This window comes from Nannospalax galili, unplaced genomic scaffold (genome assembly GCF_000622305.1).
Source record: "Nannospalax galili isolate Female #2095 unplaced genomic scaffold, S.galili_v1.0 scaffold33, whole genome shotgun sequence".
NCBI lineage: Eukaryota > Metazoa > Chordata > Mammalia > Rodentia > Spalacidae > Nannospalax > Nannospalax galili.
Window position 1 is genome coordinate 3,918,104 of NW_008335436.1, and position 13,737 is coordinate 3,931,840.

At 41.8% G+C, this 13,737-nt stretch overlaps 1 protein-coding gene across 3 annotated transcripts in view; it reads left to right on the top strand.

Annotated features, from left to right (window-relative positions):
• Positions 1 to 13,737, top strand: part of Golim4 (golgi integral membrane protein 4) — a gene marked incomplete at its 3' end in the record, with an annotated part of 87,716 nt that overhangs the window by 57,085 nt on the left and 16,894 nt on the right. The window contains 4 exon segments of one of the 3 annotated variants that reach the window (XM_008830130.3): positions 3,727 to 3,809; positions 4,521 to 4,604; positions 10,238 to 10,402; positions 11,105 to 11,434. In XM_008830130.3, coding sequence (XP_008828352.1) covers positions 3,727 to 3,809; positions 4,521 to 4,604; positions 10,238 to 10,402; positions 11,105 to 11,434 — 662 coding nt within the window. 3 annotated transcript variants of the gene reach the window in all.

Below are 13,737 nucleotides of genomic sequence, written 5' to 3' on the forward strand. Positions count from 1 at the left end.
CATATAGCACAAAGGGAGAGGACTTGTCTAGCAAGGATGAAGCCTACATACACACTCACTCACATGCGCATGCACACACACACACATGCACAGACGTACTCACACACACGCACACACATATCCAAAGACTTAGGAGCGAGAGGAGGAAAAAAATACTTGTGGAATCAATTTTTGGAATAAATTTTTCAGAGACCTGGAACTGAGCATAGGCAGAGCCTTAGACACTTTGCTGAGTGCTTCTTATATTAGCACTTATGTTTGGCCATGATTTGTGATGGTTACACAATAACATGACCATAGCCTATAACAACCTGAGAAGAGAGGTTTCAAAGGATTTTCATGATTAGGTTGGCTTGTGGGCATGTCTGTGAGGGATTTTCTTGTTTGAATTAACTGAAGTGGGAAGACCCAACCTAAATGTGGACTACAGCATTTCATGCTCTGGGTCCTAGACTGAATGAAAAGGATATGGGAGCAGAACACATACACACTCACGCACATGCGCATGCACACACACACACACACATGCACAGACGTACTCACACACACGCACACACATATCCAAAGACTTAGGAGCGAGAGGAGGAAAAAAATACTTGTGGAATCAATTTTTGGAATAAATTTTTCAGAGACCTGGAACTGAGCATAGGCAGAGCCTTAGACACTTTGCTGAGTGCTTCTTATATTAGCACTTATGTTTGGCCATGATTTGTGATGGTTACACAATAACATGACCATAGCCTATAACAACCTGAGAAGAGAGGTTTCAAAGGATTTTCATGATTAGGTTGGCTTGTGGGCATGTCTGTGAGGGATTTTCTTGTTTGAATTAACTGAAGTGGGAAGACCCAACCTAAATGTGGACTACAGCATTTCATGCTCTGGGTCCTAGACTGAATGAAAAGGATATGGGAGCAGAGCATAGGCCTTCCATCCTTCCTACTTCTTCGCTATAGATGCAGTGTGACCAGCTGTTTCACACTCCTGCAGACCCCTCACTCCTGGGACTGTTCAGCAACAATGGACTATAACCTGGAACTGTGAACTAAAATAATCCCTTTATTCCCTAAGTTGCCTTTATCAAAAGGTTTTATCACAACAGAAATAAAAAAAAAAAACAACCAAAACCTTGAGGCAATATAGTTAAATCATTTTGTGTTTGATGAAGGCCAGTAGTAGCTAAGGTGTGTAAGTCCAGGCAGTCTTTGGCAGTTTAATATGGTATAAAGAAAGTCTCTAGACTCCCCTGGTAGGCAAGCTGACAAGGAACTTAATTACTCTCCCTTATTGTCTTTATAATAGCTGATAACACATCAGAACCAGGTGAAACTTCATGCAGAAGGTCCTCCTGATTCTTGCCACAGCCTTTAGTAGGCAGGTGTCTTAGTTTGTTTCTCCATTGCTATGACAAAACACTCTGACCAACAAAACTTGGGGAGGAAAGGGTTTATATTATCTTACATTTCCCTGGTTACAGTTCATCAGGAAGCCCAAGGTAGGAACTCCAGGCAAGAACCTGGAGGCAGGAGCTGGAGCACAGGCCATGGAGGAACACTGCTTACTGACTTGCTCCCCTGGCCCTTGCTCAGCCTGCTTTCTTATACAACACAGGCCCACCTGCCCAGGGATGGCACCACCCAAAGTGGGCTGGACCCTCCCACATCATGCAACAAATGCCTCACAGACATGGCCACAGGCCAGTTCAATGGAGGAAATTCCCCAATTGAGGGTCCCTCAACCCAGGTGTGTCAAGTTGACACTAATGCTATCTAGCACAGCAGGTGTTTAGCCTCACTCAACAGATGATCCAGAGGCTGCTGAGTGAGACTTGCTTGCAGAAGGTCAGGGAAAGCAAAGGAACTGCTCTCATTAAGTCTGCAAGCTGAAATTCTTTCAAAGCTAGCTAGCCCCGTTTGTGTGTTTCAAGTATTCGTGTTACCAGCTCCATGCAGTGTGTGGCACACTAAAGGCCCTTGTGGATGGCCAGTGGTGTCCTGTTTTAATCTCTGAGAAAGTTCACTATGACATGGAGGTAGAGGACCTGATCCCATTTTGTTCTTGATCCCCACCCCCAAAATCCAATCATAAATCTTGTGTTCAAGGACCATGAAGATCCAGTTAAGAAGGAAAAGGCCTCAGAAGTGGGGTTCCAGAAAGTGACTATTCTCTTTTGTGTAGTGACCACCCCCCCTTGTCCTTTATGGACAATAGCGCTGTGCTCACGAATAATAAACAGGCTCCTGTCCTTGGCTCACTAAGAGTTAACAGATGTCTCTGGACTTTGTTGATGTTGAGGCTTGAGGAGGGGTCGTTTGCCTTCAGAATGCTGGGAAGAAGACCAGACAAACTGTCCTTGGAATGTCAGGGCAGATGTAGCCCCCCCCTTTTATGTTTCTATGTACATCACAGGAGGTCTTTTGCTGGGCCAGTCTTCGTGGCCTTGGGTGCACTGTGCTTGCTGTCTCACTGTTATGATGAGAGAATTACCAGTATTTTGCACTGCTTGAACATTTACATGTAAACTCTGTGCGGACGTCAAACACTGAGCTTCCAATAAAAACTCTCAAGAGGGCAATGAAAATGCCCTTGAACGGACAAATGCTGAGGGCCTCCTGGTCTAATCTCAGGGTTTCAGCATCAGTCAAGCAGGGGGGCTACAGGATAGCAGAGGCTACTCTTTTGATGCTAAACGTACCATGGAGAGTTAGGGTCTTGTCTTCAGGGACCATTTCCCTGATGAAATCTGGGTTTACTTATGCCTGCTGTCTTGCTCACATATTAATTACATTCAATTTCATTCTCAAAAGTATCTCCCATTCCAAAATGAATTATATAATTACCCTGCCAGTTCTCGGTTTCCCTTGGGTTATATGTTATCACACAAGAATTAGCTAATGTCGCCATATATTATTAGACCTGGTTTTTAAAAATGGTCAAGTATTAAATTATGTAAATGGCTATAGAGGCCAATTGCATACAAGCCAAAATAAAAAGTTTGTGAGTTTGAATTTGGTACTTAACATGTAAGGTCCGCATACATGGAATGCCACCGTTTCCCAGATGAAGAATGATGGATCTAGACTTTGGAAGCTGTTACCTGAATGGGGGCTGGAAGGGGAGGTCTTCAGACTCACCTTGACTGCCACACTCTGATGCTCTAGCTCTGAGAAGAACGATTTAGAGAGGAATTTAGATGAATCAAGAACTCAATGATAGAAGTAACAAAGATGCTAGGAGTTCTCAACAGATAAAGGGGGGTTTCTGTCTTTCATTTTGTGAGTTACCTTTGTAACTGACATACCTTTTGGGGGCTTTGCAAATTACTCATGCTATGTAACATAAGGTATCTGTGCTTGGTGATAACTTCGTTTTTCATTTGTGAAAAGACTCAAATCAGAGACCATCTGCCCATTATATTTTATTCCCAGGGGCTTGTTTATTAACAGAAACATTTCATTTTTAACTCCTGTGTGCTTAAAAGTCTTTGACTTAATCTACAATGCAAAGCTTTTTTCCAGGGTAAAACACTGAGCCAGGTGATATTGCAATGGCCAGGTGAACCATGCTGAATGCCAATACGATATCACTTTTTAAAAATTGGAAACATTGTATTGATAAAGTTCAAAACACGTCCTAAAGTAAGTTGTGCAAATAGTGGTATCAAACACCAGACCGGTTCCAGGATTTATGTGTAATTTATGTGAATTTTTTCTTTTTCTAACGCAGAGACTGTATATAATTTGAGAGAAGAGAATAGACAGCTAAGGAAAGCACACCAGGACATTCACACACAGCTTCAGGATGTCAAGGTAAGGGGAAGCCAGACATTTGACTCCTGAGTGTCTGTCGTTTATTTTGCAGAATGGCTTCGAAAGTCATAACTTTAGCCTGGAGAGATGCTCAGTGGTTAAGAGCACTTGATGCTCTAGCAGAGGAAATGAGTTCAGTTTCTAGCACCCAAGTCAGATGCTCACGATGACTTCAATTCCAGTCCCAGGGGATCTTATACCTTTGTCTTAACCTTCATAAACATTGCACTTGTGTACACACACACACACATTTAAAGATAAAATAAAATCCTTTTTTAAAAAAAAAACCATCCCCAATAGACCTGCTTGGCAAAGCCCAGATCACCATCATGGGTTTTGCCTACCTAAAGTGTACCTGATACTTTTAGCATTTCAGCTGCATATGCTAAAAGTGATCTACAACATCTAAATGTTTGCATTCATTTTGAAATTATTCTTCTGTTGGATTGTACTTCAAGAAGATTTTTATGTACAAAGGTTGACCACTAATAAAAGATCCTTTTCATTTTATGGTAACAAGTCTGTCTATGTAGCACCTTGAATAGATTTTATATTACTACGTTAATCACAGCATCTTCCCTGTAATTTTTAAACTCCACAAATGCTGCTACAACAAAAACAAGTTAAACAAATACCATCTGAGTGGCCATACCGAAGAACTTATTTTGTGGCATTAACTTAGCTCAACATGTGAAATTCTTTTTTGTGTAGCAACAGCATAAGAACTTACTCTCCGAGCATGAACAGCTTGTAGTGACTTTGGAAGACCACAAGAGTGCACTGGCTGCCGCACAGGTTAGCAGGGTGGTAGCCTCTGTTGGGTCCTTTGAAAATCTGCTTCAGATTTCCAAATTCCTTTATGCATGGAGGCTCTCCCAGCCCAATCTTCAGAGAGTGACTTTCGACAGCCCCCCTAATCCTGAGGATAATGCATGCTTTTCAAAGTCACCCAAGACACTGCTAAGTAAAATTTTGGTTGCTTTTGGCATATAACTGTTTCTGCCTGTACCAGGTCCTACATGCAATCATCTGCTTTTTCACTTAAACCACAGAGATCATCCTATCTGTGTGGTCTTTTGCAACTATCTGAGCTGTGTTGACTTTGTCTGAAGAAGGTATAGGCTTTTGTGATGTCAGCTACCTAAATAAATCATTCTTAGACTTTCCTTCTCTCCTTCTCTTATCCTCAGTATTCTAGTCTATAATTATACACTCCTTTTGGGACAAGGCTTATGTAAAGTTGGCCATGTTAGAGAAAATCAGAAGGTTCAGTGGAGAAAGGAAAACAGGAGTCTTGAGCTTCATTTCTTCAGAGCCTAGAGCAGCCCAGCATAAGACAGGCTCTGAGTATGTTTATTGAATGAATAAGCAAATATAAATGTTGGAGCTCAGTGAAGTGATGTCAACTGAGTGCTTTGTGGTTTTCTAGTAGTCAAAGAAATAAGAGTGAGTAGCTTAGTCATGTGGCTAAACTAGATCATCATTGTTTCTTGCTGAACTTGTTACCAGGAAAAAACAAAGGGGAACTGACTATCTGTGCTCTTTAGAAGACCACATTTAATTTTTCTCACATTTAATTTTTTAAATTCATAGAATTATTAAAAGGTGTCATTTTCTGGGCCCATCCCACATTGTTGTTTCTGTGTTTGGGGGACTAGTTTTGTATATTAAAAATAAACTTTATTTTGTTTTATAAATGTCTAAATATGCCCTCATATTGATTCTTCTTAGTAATTTTAATTTATTCTTTTGAGAATTTCATACAGGTGTATAATACATTCTGATCATATTCACCTCCCTCACCTTTCTCCTCTAAATCACCCCCATCTCCTGCTCCCCACAATTATCCCCTCCCAACTTTGTGTCCTCTTCTTCCATTTTATGTCTCATTGAACCCAATTAATTCTGCCCTTCTGCACATGGTGAGGCCATACACTGGGGCATTGGCATCCTACCAGTGGCCACACACCAAAGAACAATGACTGTCCCTCCTGAAGTTTCCATCAACTGCTAATGGCTGCTCAGCTAGGGGTAGGACCTTGTGAGCCTCTCCTTGGAGACCTTTCTAAACTACGTGTGTCTCTAGTGAACTGTTGTTGTATGATAATTTTTACATGTGTATAAATTAAGTTGACTCTAGAGAATATTTCATTCTAAGTCTTCATAAAATTTGTCAAGTGTTATTTTATGTGAAGTTGTTCATACAGTAAAGTGTGCTGAACTGATTTGAACACTGTTCTGTAACAGACATAAATATTATGCGAATGACAATCTGAAAATGCGCAGAAATAGAAGTAAAATGACCAAAACCACCTTTTGTCCTAACACAGTAGCAGTATTACTGAACCAGTTTTGAGGATTTTGTTTGTTTGCTTGCTTCTGTTGTGTGTGTGCATGTGTGCGTCTCCCCCCCGAGTGTGTGTGTGTGTGTGTGTGTGTGTGTGTGTGTGTGTGTGTGTGTGTGTGTGTGTGGTGTCTGGGTGTCCTAACACAGTAGCAGTATTACTGAATCAGTTTTGAGGATTTTGTTTGTTTGCTTCTGTTGTGTGTGTGCATGTGTGTGTCTCCCCCCCGAGTGTGTGTGTGTGTGTGTGTGTGTGTGTGTGTGTGTATGTATGTACTATTTCTCAGAACTTGTCCACCTTGTTTTTTTGAGGTGGGGTCTCTCACTAGCCCGGAACTCTGTGATTCACCTAGACTGCCTGGCCAATCTACTCCAAGGATTCACCTAGCTCCACCTGCCCATGTTGGGCTGATAAATGCCACCACATCCAGCTTTTTACATGGGCTCTAGGGATGGAACTTGGGTCTTCATGCTCACATGCCAACTGCTTTATCAACTGAGCTATACCCCCAGCCCTGAAAGCATTTTTTAAAATGATTCTTTTAATTTATGTAAATGAGTGTTTTGGCTGCATGTGTGTGCCCTTGGAGGTCAGAAGAGGGAGAAAGATCCCCTTGAACCTTAGTTCAGGATGGGTGTTAGCCCCCTTTGCACGTGCTGAAAACTGAACCCATGTCCTCTGGAAGAGCAGTAAGTGCTCTTAACCTTTGAATCATCTCTTCTACCCTGGAAGGAATCTTATAATAGAAAAAAAATAGTTTTATACAGATAACCTATATGTCACTTTCTATTTAACCATTTAAACCATTTAGTATGTTTACTTTTATGACTTTAAATATTTTGATTAGGAGGGTGACCCAAGTTCTCTATTCTTGTTTTGTTTTGCTATAGCTAGTGCATTCCTTAATTAAAGTCATATGCCTTGATTAATTTGGGCTGATATAACAAAATCCCAGGGACTGGGAGCTTATATACAAAAGAACATTGTCGTGGTTCTGGAGCCTAGAAGTACTAGATTAGTAAGCCTGTGTGCACTCCTCTGGGCTGCAGGCTCCTGGTTCCTCCTTGTACCCTCATGTGGTAGAGACTACATGTTGCTCGGATCCCTTTTATTAGGGCACTAACCCCATTCTTGAGGGCTATATCCTCAGGATCTGATTACCTTCTTTTTAAAAAATGATTATTATTTTTATTTTATTTTATGCATTCAAGCATATTGCCTGCATGCATGTGAGCAAACCCATGTTATGCAATGTCCACGGAGGTCAGAAGAGGGCATTAGATCCCCTGAAACTGGAGTTATGGATGGTTGTTAGCCACTGTGTCAGTGTTGGGAACCAAACCTGGGTCCTCTGCAGGAGCAGCCAGTGCTCTTACCCACTGAGCCATCTCTCTAGCCTCAAGCAAGACCTATTACCTTCTAATGTACCAGTCTTCTCTGCTTTAAGATTTAAATATACAAATTTTGGAGGTTGCAAATATTCAATAAATAACACCACATCACAAATTTATTCAAATCTTGTAGGAAAGGAAAAATGCTATCTTGGGCTTTTATTTTTATTTTTTAATATAAAATCCTCTTATGAGATTCTGCCCTGGCAAGATAATTTTTAAATATAGTTGATAATTTTATTTAACCTTCATAACCTAGTACCTGTGAGATGGATCACTGGATAAAATACTTGCTATATAAGCCTGACAACCTGAGTTAGTTACCTGGAACCCTTGTAAAAGTGGAAGGAGAGAACCAACTCCCAAAAGTTGTCCTCTGACCTCCACACACATGCAGTGAAATGCAGGGGCACATATGCACACCCTTCCACACACATAATACTAATACTAGTAGCGCTAATAATAAAAATTTTAAAAGTGTTTATAATCTAATGAGTATGTAGCATTACACCCTTTTTTAACTAAGTAAACTGAAGCCAAAGAGAAGTTAAATAGTTAGCCAAGAAACATGACCCCAAACGAACTTTCAGCTCAGGTTGCCTGTGTGAGCATCACACTGTTTGTGAGACTTCTTCATTCTCATAGGAGGTTTATAGGCTACTCAGGTTGCCTGCATCAACTCAGTTGTCAGCATCACACTGTTTGTGAGACTTCTTCATTCTCATAGGAGGTTTATAGGCTTTCCATAGACCTTGTGAATTATCATTTCTTGGGGGCTGGAAAGATGGTTCTACAGTTAAAAGTGCATACTACTTTTGCAGAGGACTGGGGTTTGGTTCTGGAATCCATGTCTGGTGGTTCACAGTTGCCTGTAACTCCAGCTTCAGGAGACCAACACCCTCTTTTGGTCACCTAGGGCACCTGCACTCAAATGCACAAACCCACACACAAACAAATAATTAAAAACTAAAATAAAACTTTACCAAATATACAATTTCTTGTATGGAGGCTTGAGGACCCTACATTTTTAACATGATCCTTAACATACCATAATATCAGTTCTACAGTTTGACTGGTTTCAAAGATTACACATAAGAGGAACAGAAAAAAAAAATACATGGAATTGAATCTTTTGTATTTCTCCCCTTGCACCTTAAAATGGAAAAGTATTACTATGTGGATGTCATTTGCTTTGTTTCACCTCCAGAGTTGGTGTGCAAGTGTTCTGGTACATTTCTGAGGTAGAGTCCACTTCTTACTACTGCTGCATTTTTGTACAAATTATATGAGAACACGCCTATGACACATTTTTAACCAGCCAGCATCTTCACTCTTTGTAAATTAGAAGAGGTGCAACAGGGCTGGGACACAGCCTATACTGCCTGCCATACGAGCCCAAGGATCCGATCTCCAGAACCCATGGAAAAAGCTAGACATGGCAGCATGTGTTGGTAACCCCAGGGTTGGCTCAGGTGGAGTGAGGTGGATCCCTGGGGCTCATTGCCAGCCAGTTCAGCTGCATCAATGAGCTTCTGGTCCAGTGAGAAACCTTGTCTCAAAAAATAAAGGTGGAGAGTGATAGAGGAAAGATACCCGATGTTGACCATGGGCCTCCACATGTATGTGGACACACATGCATGTGCAGTTGAATGCACCTGTGCACATGCCATATACACAGCACCACACAAACACAAATGTCAAAAAGAAGAGACAAACCAGTACTGCTCCCTTGGCCTGGAGGAACCATGGGGCTGGCAGGCCTTGGCAGGAGGAGGCATGGCTGCTTCCCACCCCATTGGCCAGCTCTGCCAGGCACACAGACGAAGGTATTCCTATCTGGAAAACTTGTTTTGAACATTTCTATTTTCCATGTAAGCATTTATCACATAGCAATTCTGGTTCAGGATAAGAGAGGTGGTGTACTTGAGCTATGTATATGAAGTGTCTGAAGATTATGTTAATGTTATTGACTTATTTTCTACCTGCCTATTTCCTTGTAATAAAATATCACATACCCCACACACCTCCCACGTCATACATACACAGATGCATCTGTATGCCTGTGTTCCGCTCCTATACCCGCCCTATCACATTTGTCACTTTAAACGAAAAGTACATTTAGAATTGAATAACAACACAACGTTGTTTGCCTTCTTCTTCTTGAAACCTCAGAGTATAACATGGAAAACATTCCTGAAAGTAAAGGGTCCTATTTGTGCATACATTATCTGAGAAGAAGAGAGTGGACTGATATACACATGTATTCCGCTGAAAAATGTAAAACAGGACATACATATTGATAACGGGTGTCTGCGTTTGTATTTATATAACTACGTAAATATTTAAATAGATTGTCAGCGTGCTAAAATATCGATTGCATAGCTATGTTTTAATAATGATATTTATAATAGGATGATTTATAAAAGTTCTTTTCTCATGCAGCATGGGAGACTAACATGTCTTACATTTATTTTTTCTGTCTCCTTTGATTCTAATTCTAATTTGCATGTGCTCACAAATGGTCAAGCATGTCCAAGAAGAAGAGCTAATGCATGAAACAATCTGCGATTTTGCTAACACACTTAGCTATATTTTCATAGGCATCCAGTGACCATTAAAGTCTGTCTAAGAATGTTCTTTTCCTCCTCCTTACATTATGCAACTTACTCCCAATTGTACGATGTGTATGCAGACTCAAGTTGCGGAATACAAACAGCTAAAAGATACTCTGAACAGGATTCCAAGCTTTCGAAATCATGACCCAGCAGAGCTGCAAAATGTCACCTTTACCCAGGGGACACATTCTCCACAAGGTCACAGCATAGTAAGAAAGAAACCAACAGGAGCTCTCCAAGAGGTAAGAGATGTGAGCCTTCCTGTGGAGGTGTCCTGAGGGGGGCTGTTCCCTGTATAGGCTGCTCATCCTAAGATGCTTACTTCACGTGCATCAGCATCCCCAGTAGGAACTGTTAAAAATGCAGGCTGCTCAGCCCCAGTACCCCTTTATAATTCAGTCACTTTGAGGTATGGGATTCTTTTTAAAATTATTGCTAAGTGAAGCTAGTGAAGATTCAACCCAGTCTTTCCTTAACTGAATCTTAAATCCTATCCTTGTCTTTTCAAATATCCATGGAGAACACAGTGGACCTTGAAGAACATTATATAAGCATGCCAGCACCCGAAGTTTGAGAATTTTGTTATTGTTTGTTGGCTGTTTATTTGCTTTGAATGCTGAGGAAAGCTGGAGTTAGACTGCTTTTGAGAAAAGTGTTTCCTCTGAGACATGGTCAGTGGTAGGTTTTACTTTCTTGGATACTGACTATTCTCGGCGATACCATTTTGCCTAGATTGTTTCTGTCTTACAGGCCAGACGACATTGTGAGACAGTGAGAAGAAATTAAGTGACTATGTCACACCTATTGTTTTTAAGTCATAACTTGTTGTATTTCTAGACTCTAGGATTTTTGCTTATGATGTAGCCCCTTTGAAATGGAAACAGGAATAGTATCACTAATTTTGAAGTAAACAAGTGTCCTCTCTTGTGATGCGGTTATCCTAGGTGTCTCAAAATAATGAGGTGTGGCAGAACCATGAGGCAGCTCCTGCAAGAACAGAGGAAGTGAAACCTTTTCCTTCCCTTCAGAAGGAGGCAGAATTCCAGGCTCCTGCAGAACAGAACCAACAAGTGGAAGCCAGAAGGCCGGAAGAGCATCAGGTAGAAGACGAACACAGGAAAGCTCTAGAAGAGGAGGAAATGGAGCAGGTGGGGCAGGCAGAACACCTGGTAGAGGAACATGATCCATCCCCAGAGGAGCAGGACCGGGAGTGGCAAGATCAGCCGGGAGAGAAGGAAGCAGCCCACCTTCTGGATGGCCATGCTCATGCTGAGGTATGTGGGTAACCATTCTGAGTCCTCTCAATAGGGAGGGCTTTAAAAGAGTGATTTATTTTTATTTTATATAAGTGCTTCCTTGCATATATATGTAATTGCACCATGTGTGTGTCTGGTGCCCATGGAAGCCAGAAAATAGCATTAGATCCCCTAGATATATTGTGAGCCACGATATGGGTGCTGGGAACTGAACCAGGTCCTCTGCAAGATCAGCAAGTGCTCTTAACTGCTGAGCCATTTCTCCAGCCCCCACCTGTACACCTTTAAACATTAAAGGAAAATAACAGGGGATTGTAGAGATGGCTCAGTCAGTGTAGTGCCTTCTGTGTGTCAGGACCTGAGTGTAATCCCCAGAACCCTTATAAAAAGCTTGATGTGGTGGCACACACTTGTAATTCAAGCACTAGAGAGGCAGAGTCAGGTGGCTTGCCGGCCAGCCAGCCTAGCTTAAAAGAAAGCCCCAAATCTCGATAAGAGATCTTGTCTCAGAGGACAAAGTGACCAGCTCCTAAAGTAGGATCCTTGAGGTTGACCTGTGGCCTCCACACACAGCTGCCCACATGCACATGCATGCACACACATACACACAAAACAAATTAAAGAAAAATGCCTTCTCATGCGTTGCCATCCCCAAAAACATTTTCTGAAGATTTCACTGAATAGCCTTTGCATTTATTTAAGTTTTCCGTTTTAATATTAATGGCATGGCATATCTCAGAATGATGATTAGTGATCAGAACAGCTGCTGCTGGTGGATGTGTGTATTTTTCTTATTGTCAGTTACACATGATGAACAGCTCATCTTCACATCCGTGACAGCACAGCAGGTGAGCTCCTGACAGAGTGCCTGCTTGGAATCTGCTTAAGTCCAACTTTCAGCATCTTGACACGAATAAATGTCTGATTTTCTATGACCAAGAGTCCTCTTCCTGTCATTGGCCGCTGGTTCCTGTGTTGGCTTTTGCTCCTCCATCATCAAAGATGAATGAAAAAGCTTTTATCATCTTACCACTCAGGCTTATTCCAGTAGGTGTGTACGTTTACCAGCCTCTGCTTGGGCACTGCTTCTAAGCATGCCCCTGATATGGGGGACTTGCCCCTTAAAAAAAGAAACAAGCCTGCATTGTAATTAGTCTTTAAAGGTTACTGACAACACTAGAGCGTAGCCAAGGAACTTCTTTTACTGTCTCCAAACTTATACCCAGCGATGCAGCACCAGCTGATGATGTCTTTGTAAGTCAGAAGCTTTGTTTGACTTCCTTTCTCTTTGAGACTTGAAGCACATGAAGCTTCAGCCTGGGTAAGTATGAAGGCCTCTCACGTTCCCTCACATGCTTGCAAGCTTCGTTTCCCAAGGCCTCTGCCAGTTTGGGCCTTCAGCACCATGAGGAGAAATCTTCCCACTGGCCTAATGCTCTGTCCTCTTCCCTTTGCTGAAAACTGAGGCTGTGTTTGTTAATCAAGAGTGAAAGGGAAGAGTGAGTAGCGTTGTTTCAGGACTGCAGGGTTTGACTTTCCTGTAATCAGAGGTGATCTTTCCTCTGGGGCTAAGGGGATAGCTCAGTCCATAAAGTACTCATCTTGCAAGCATGAGGACACCAAAACATAGTTAAAACATGGTACCTGATGGCATGTGCTTCTAATCCCAATGCCAGAGTGTCAGAGACAAGCCAGTCCTTGGGCTCGCAGACCTAGCCTTAACTCCGCAAGCTCCAGGCCAGTGAGAGACCCTGTCTCAAAAAAACAAAACACAACAGAAAACACAAAAGGTGGCAGCTGAGGTTATTCTCTGGCCTCCACCCAGCTGCACCTGTGCCCATACAAACATGTAGCACATATAAACATGTACACACAGACACAAAAACATACATGCAGACACAGAGACATATACAAATGCACACACGTATACAGGCAGACACACACAGAGACATATATACATACATACAGACACACACACACACACAGTCTCCTCTTCTGCTTCCCCAGTATTATGGGAGAGTTGATGTTTTTTTAGCCTGACACGTAGATACATAGCTGGAGTTAATGTCTTTAGGTCTTTAACTGTCTATGGACAAAGCCTTAGCCTCATAAATTGTGCAGTTAGTGTGGGGTCACCAAGTGCCAGCTTGCTTTAGAGCCTCTGGACATAAATTTAATTAAGGGAGGAAACAGATTTCTGGTGTTATGTCTGCTTTCCATTTGAGCTGGAAAACAGCAAAAAAAAAAAAAAACCCTGCCTACCTGCCCCAGATCGAGAAGATCCATTGTTAAAAGAAGCCCAGGGTCATTCAGAGAAAGCT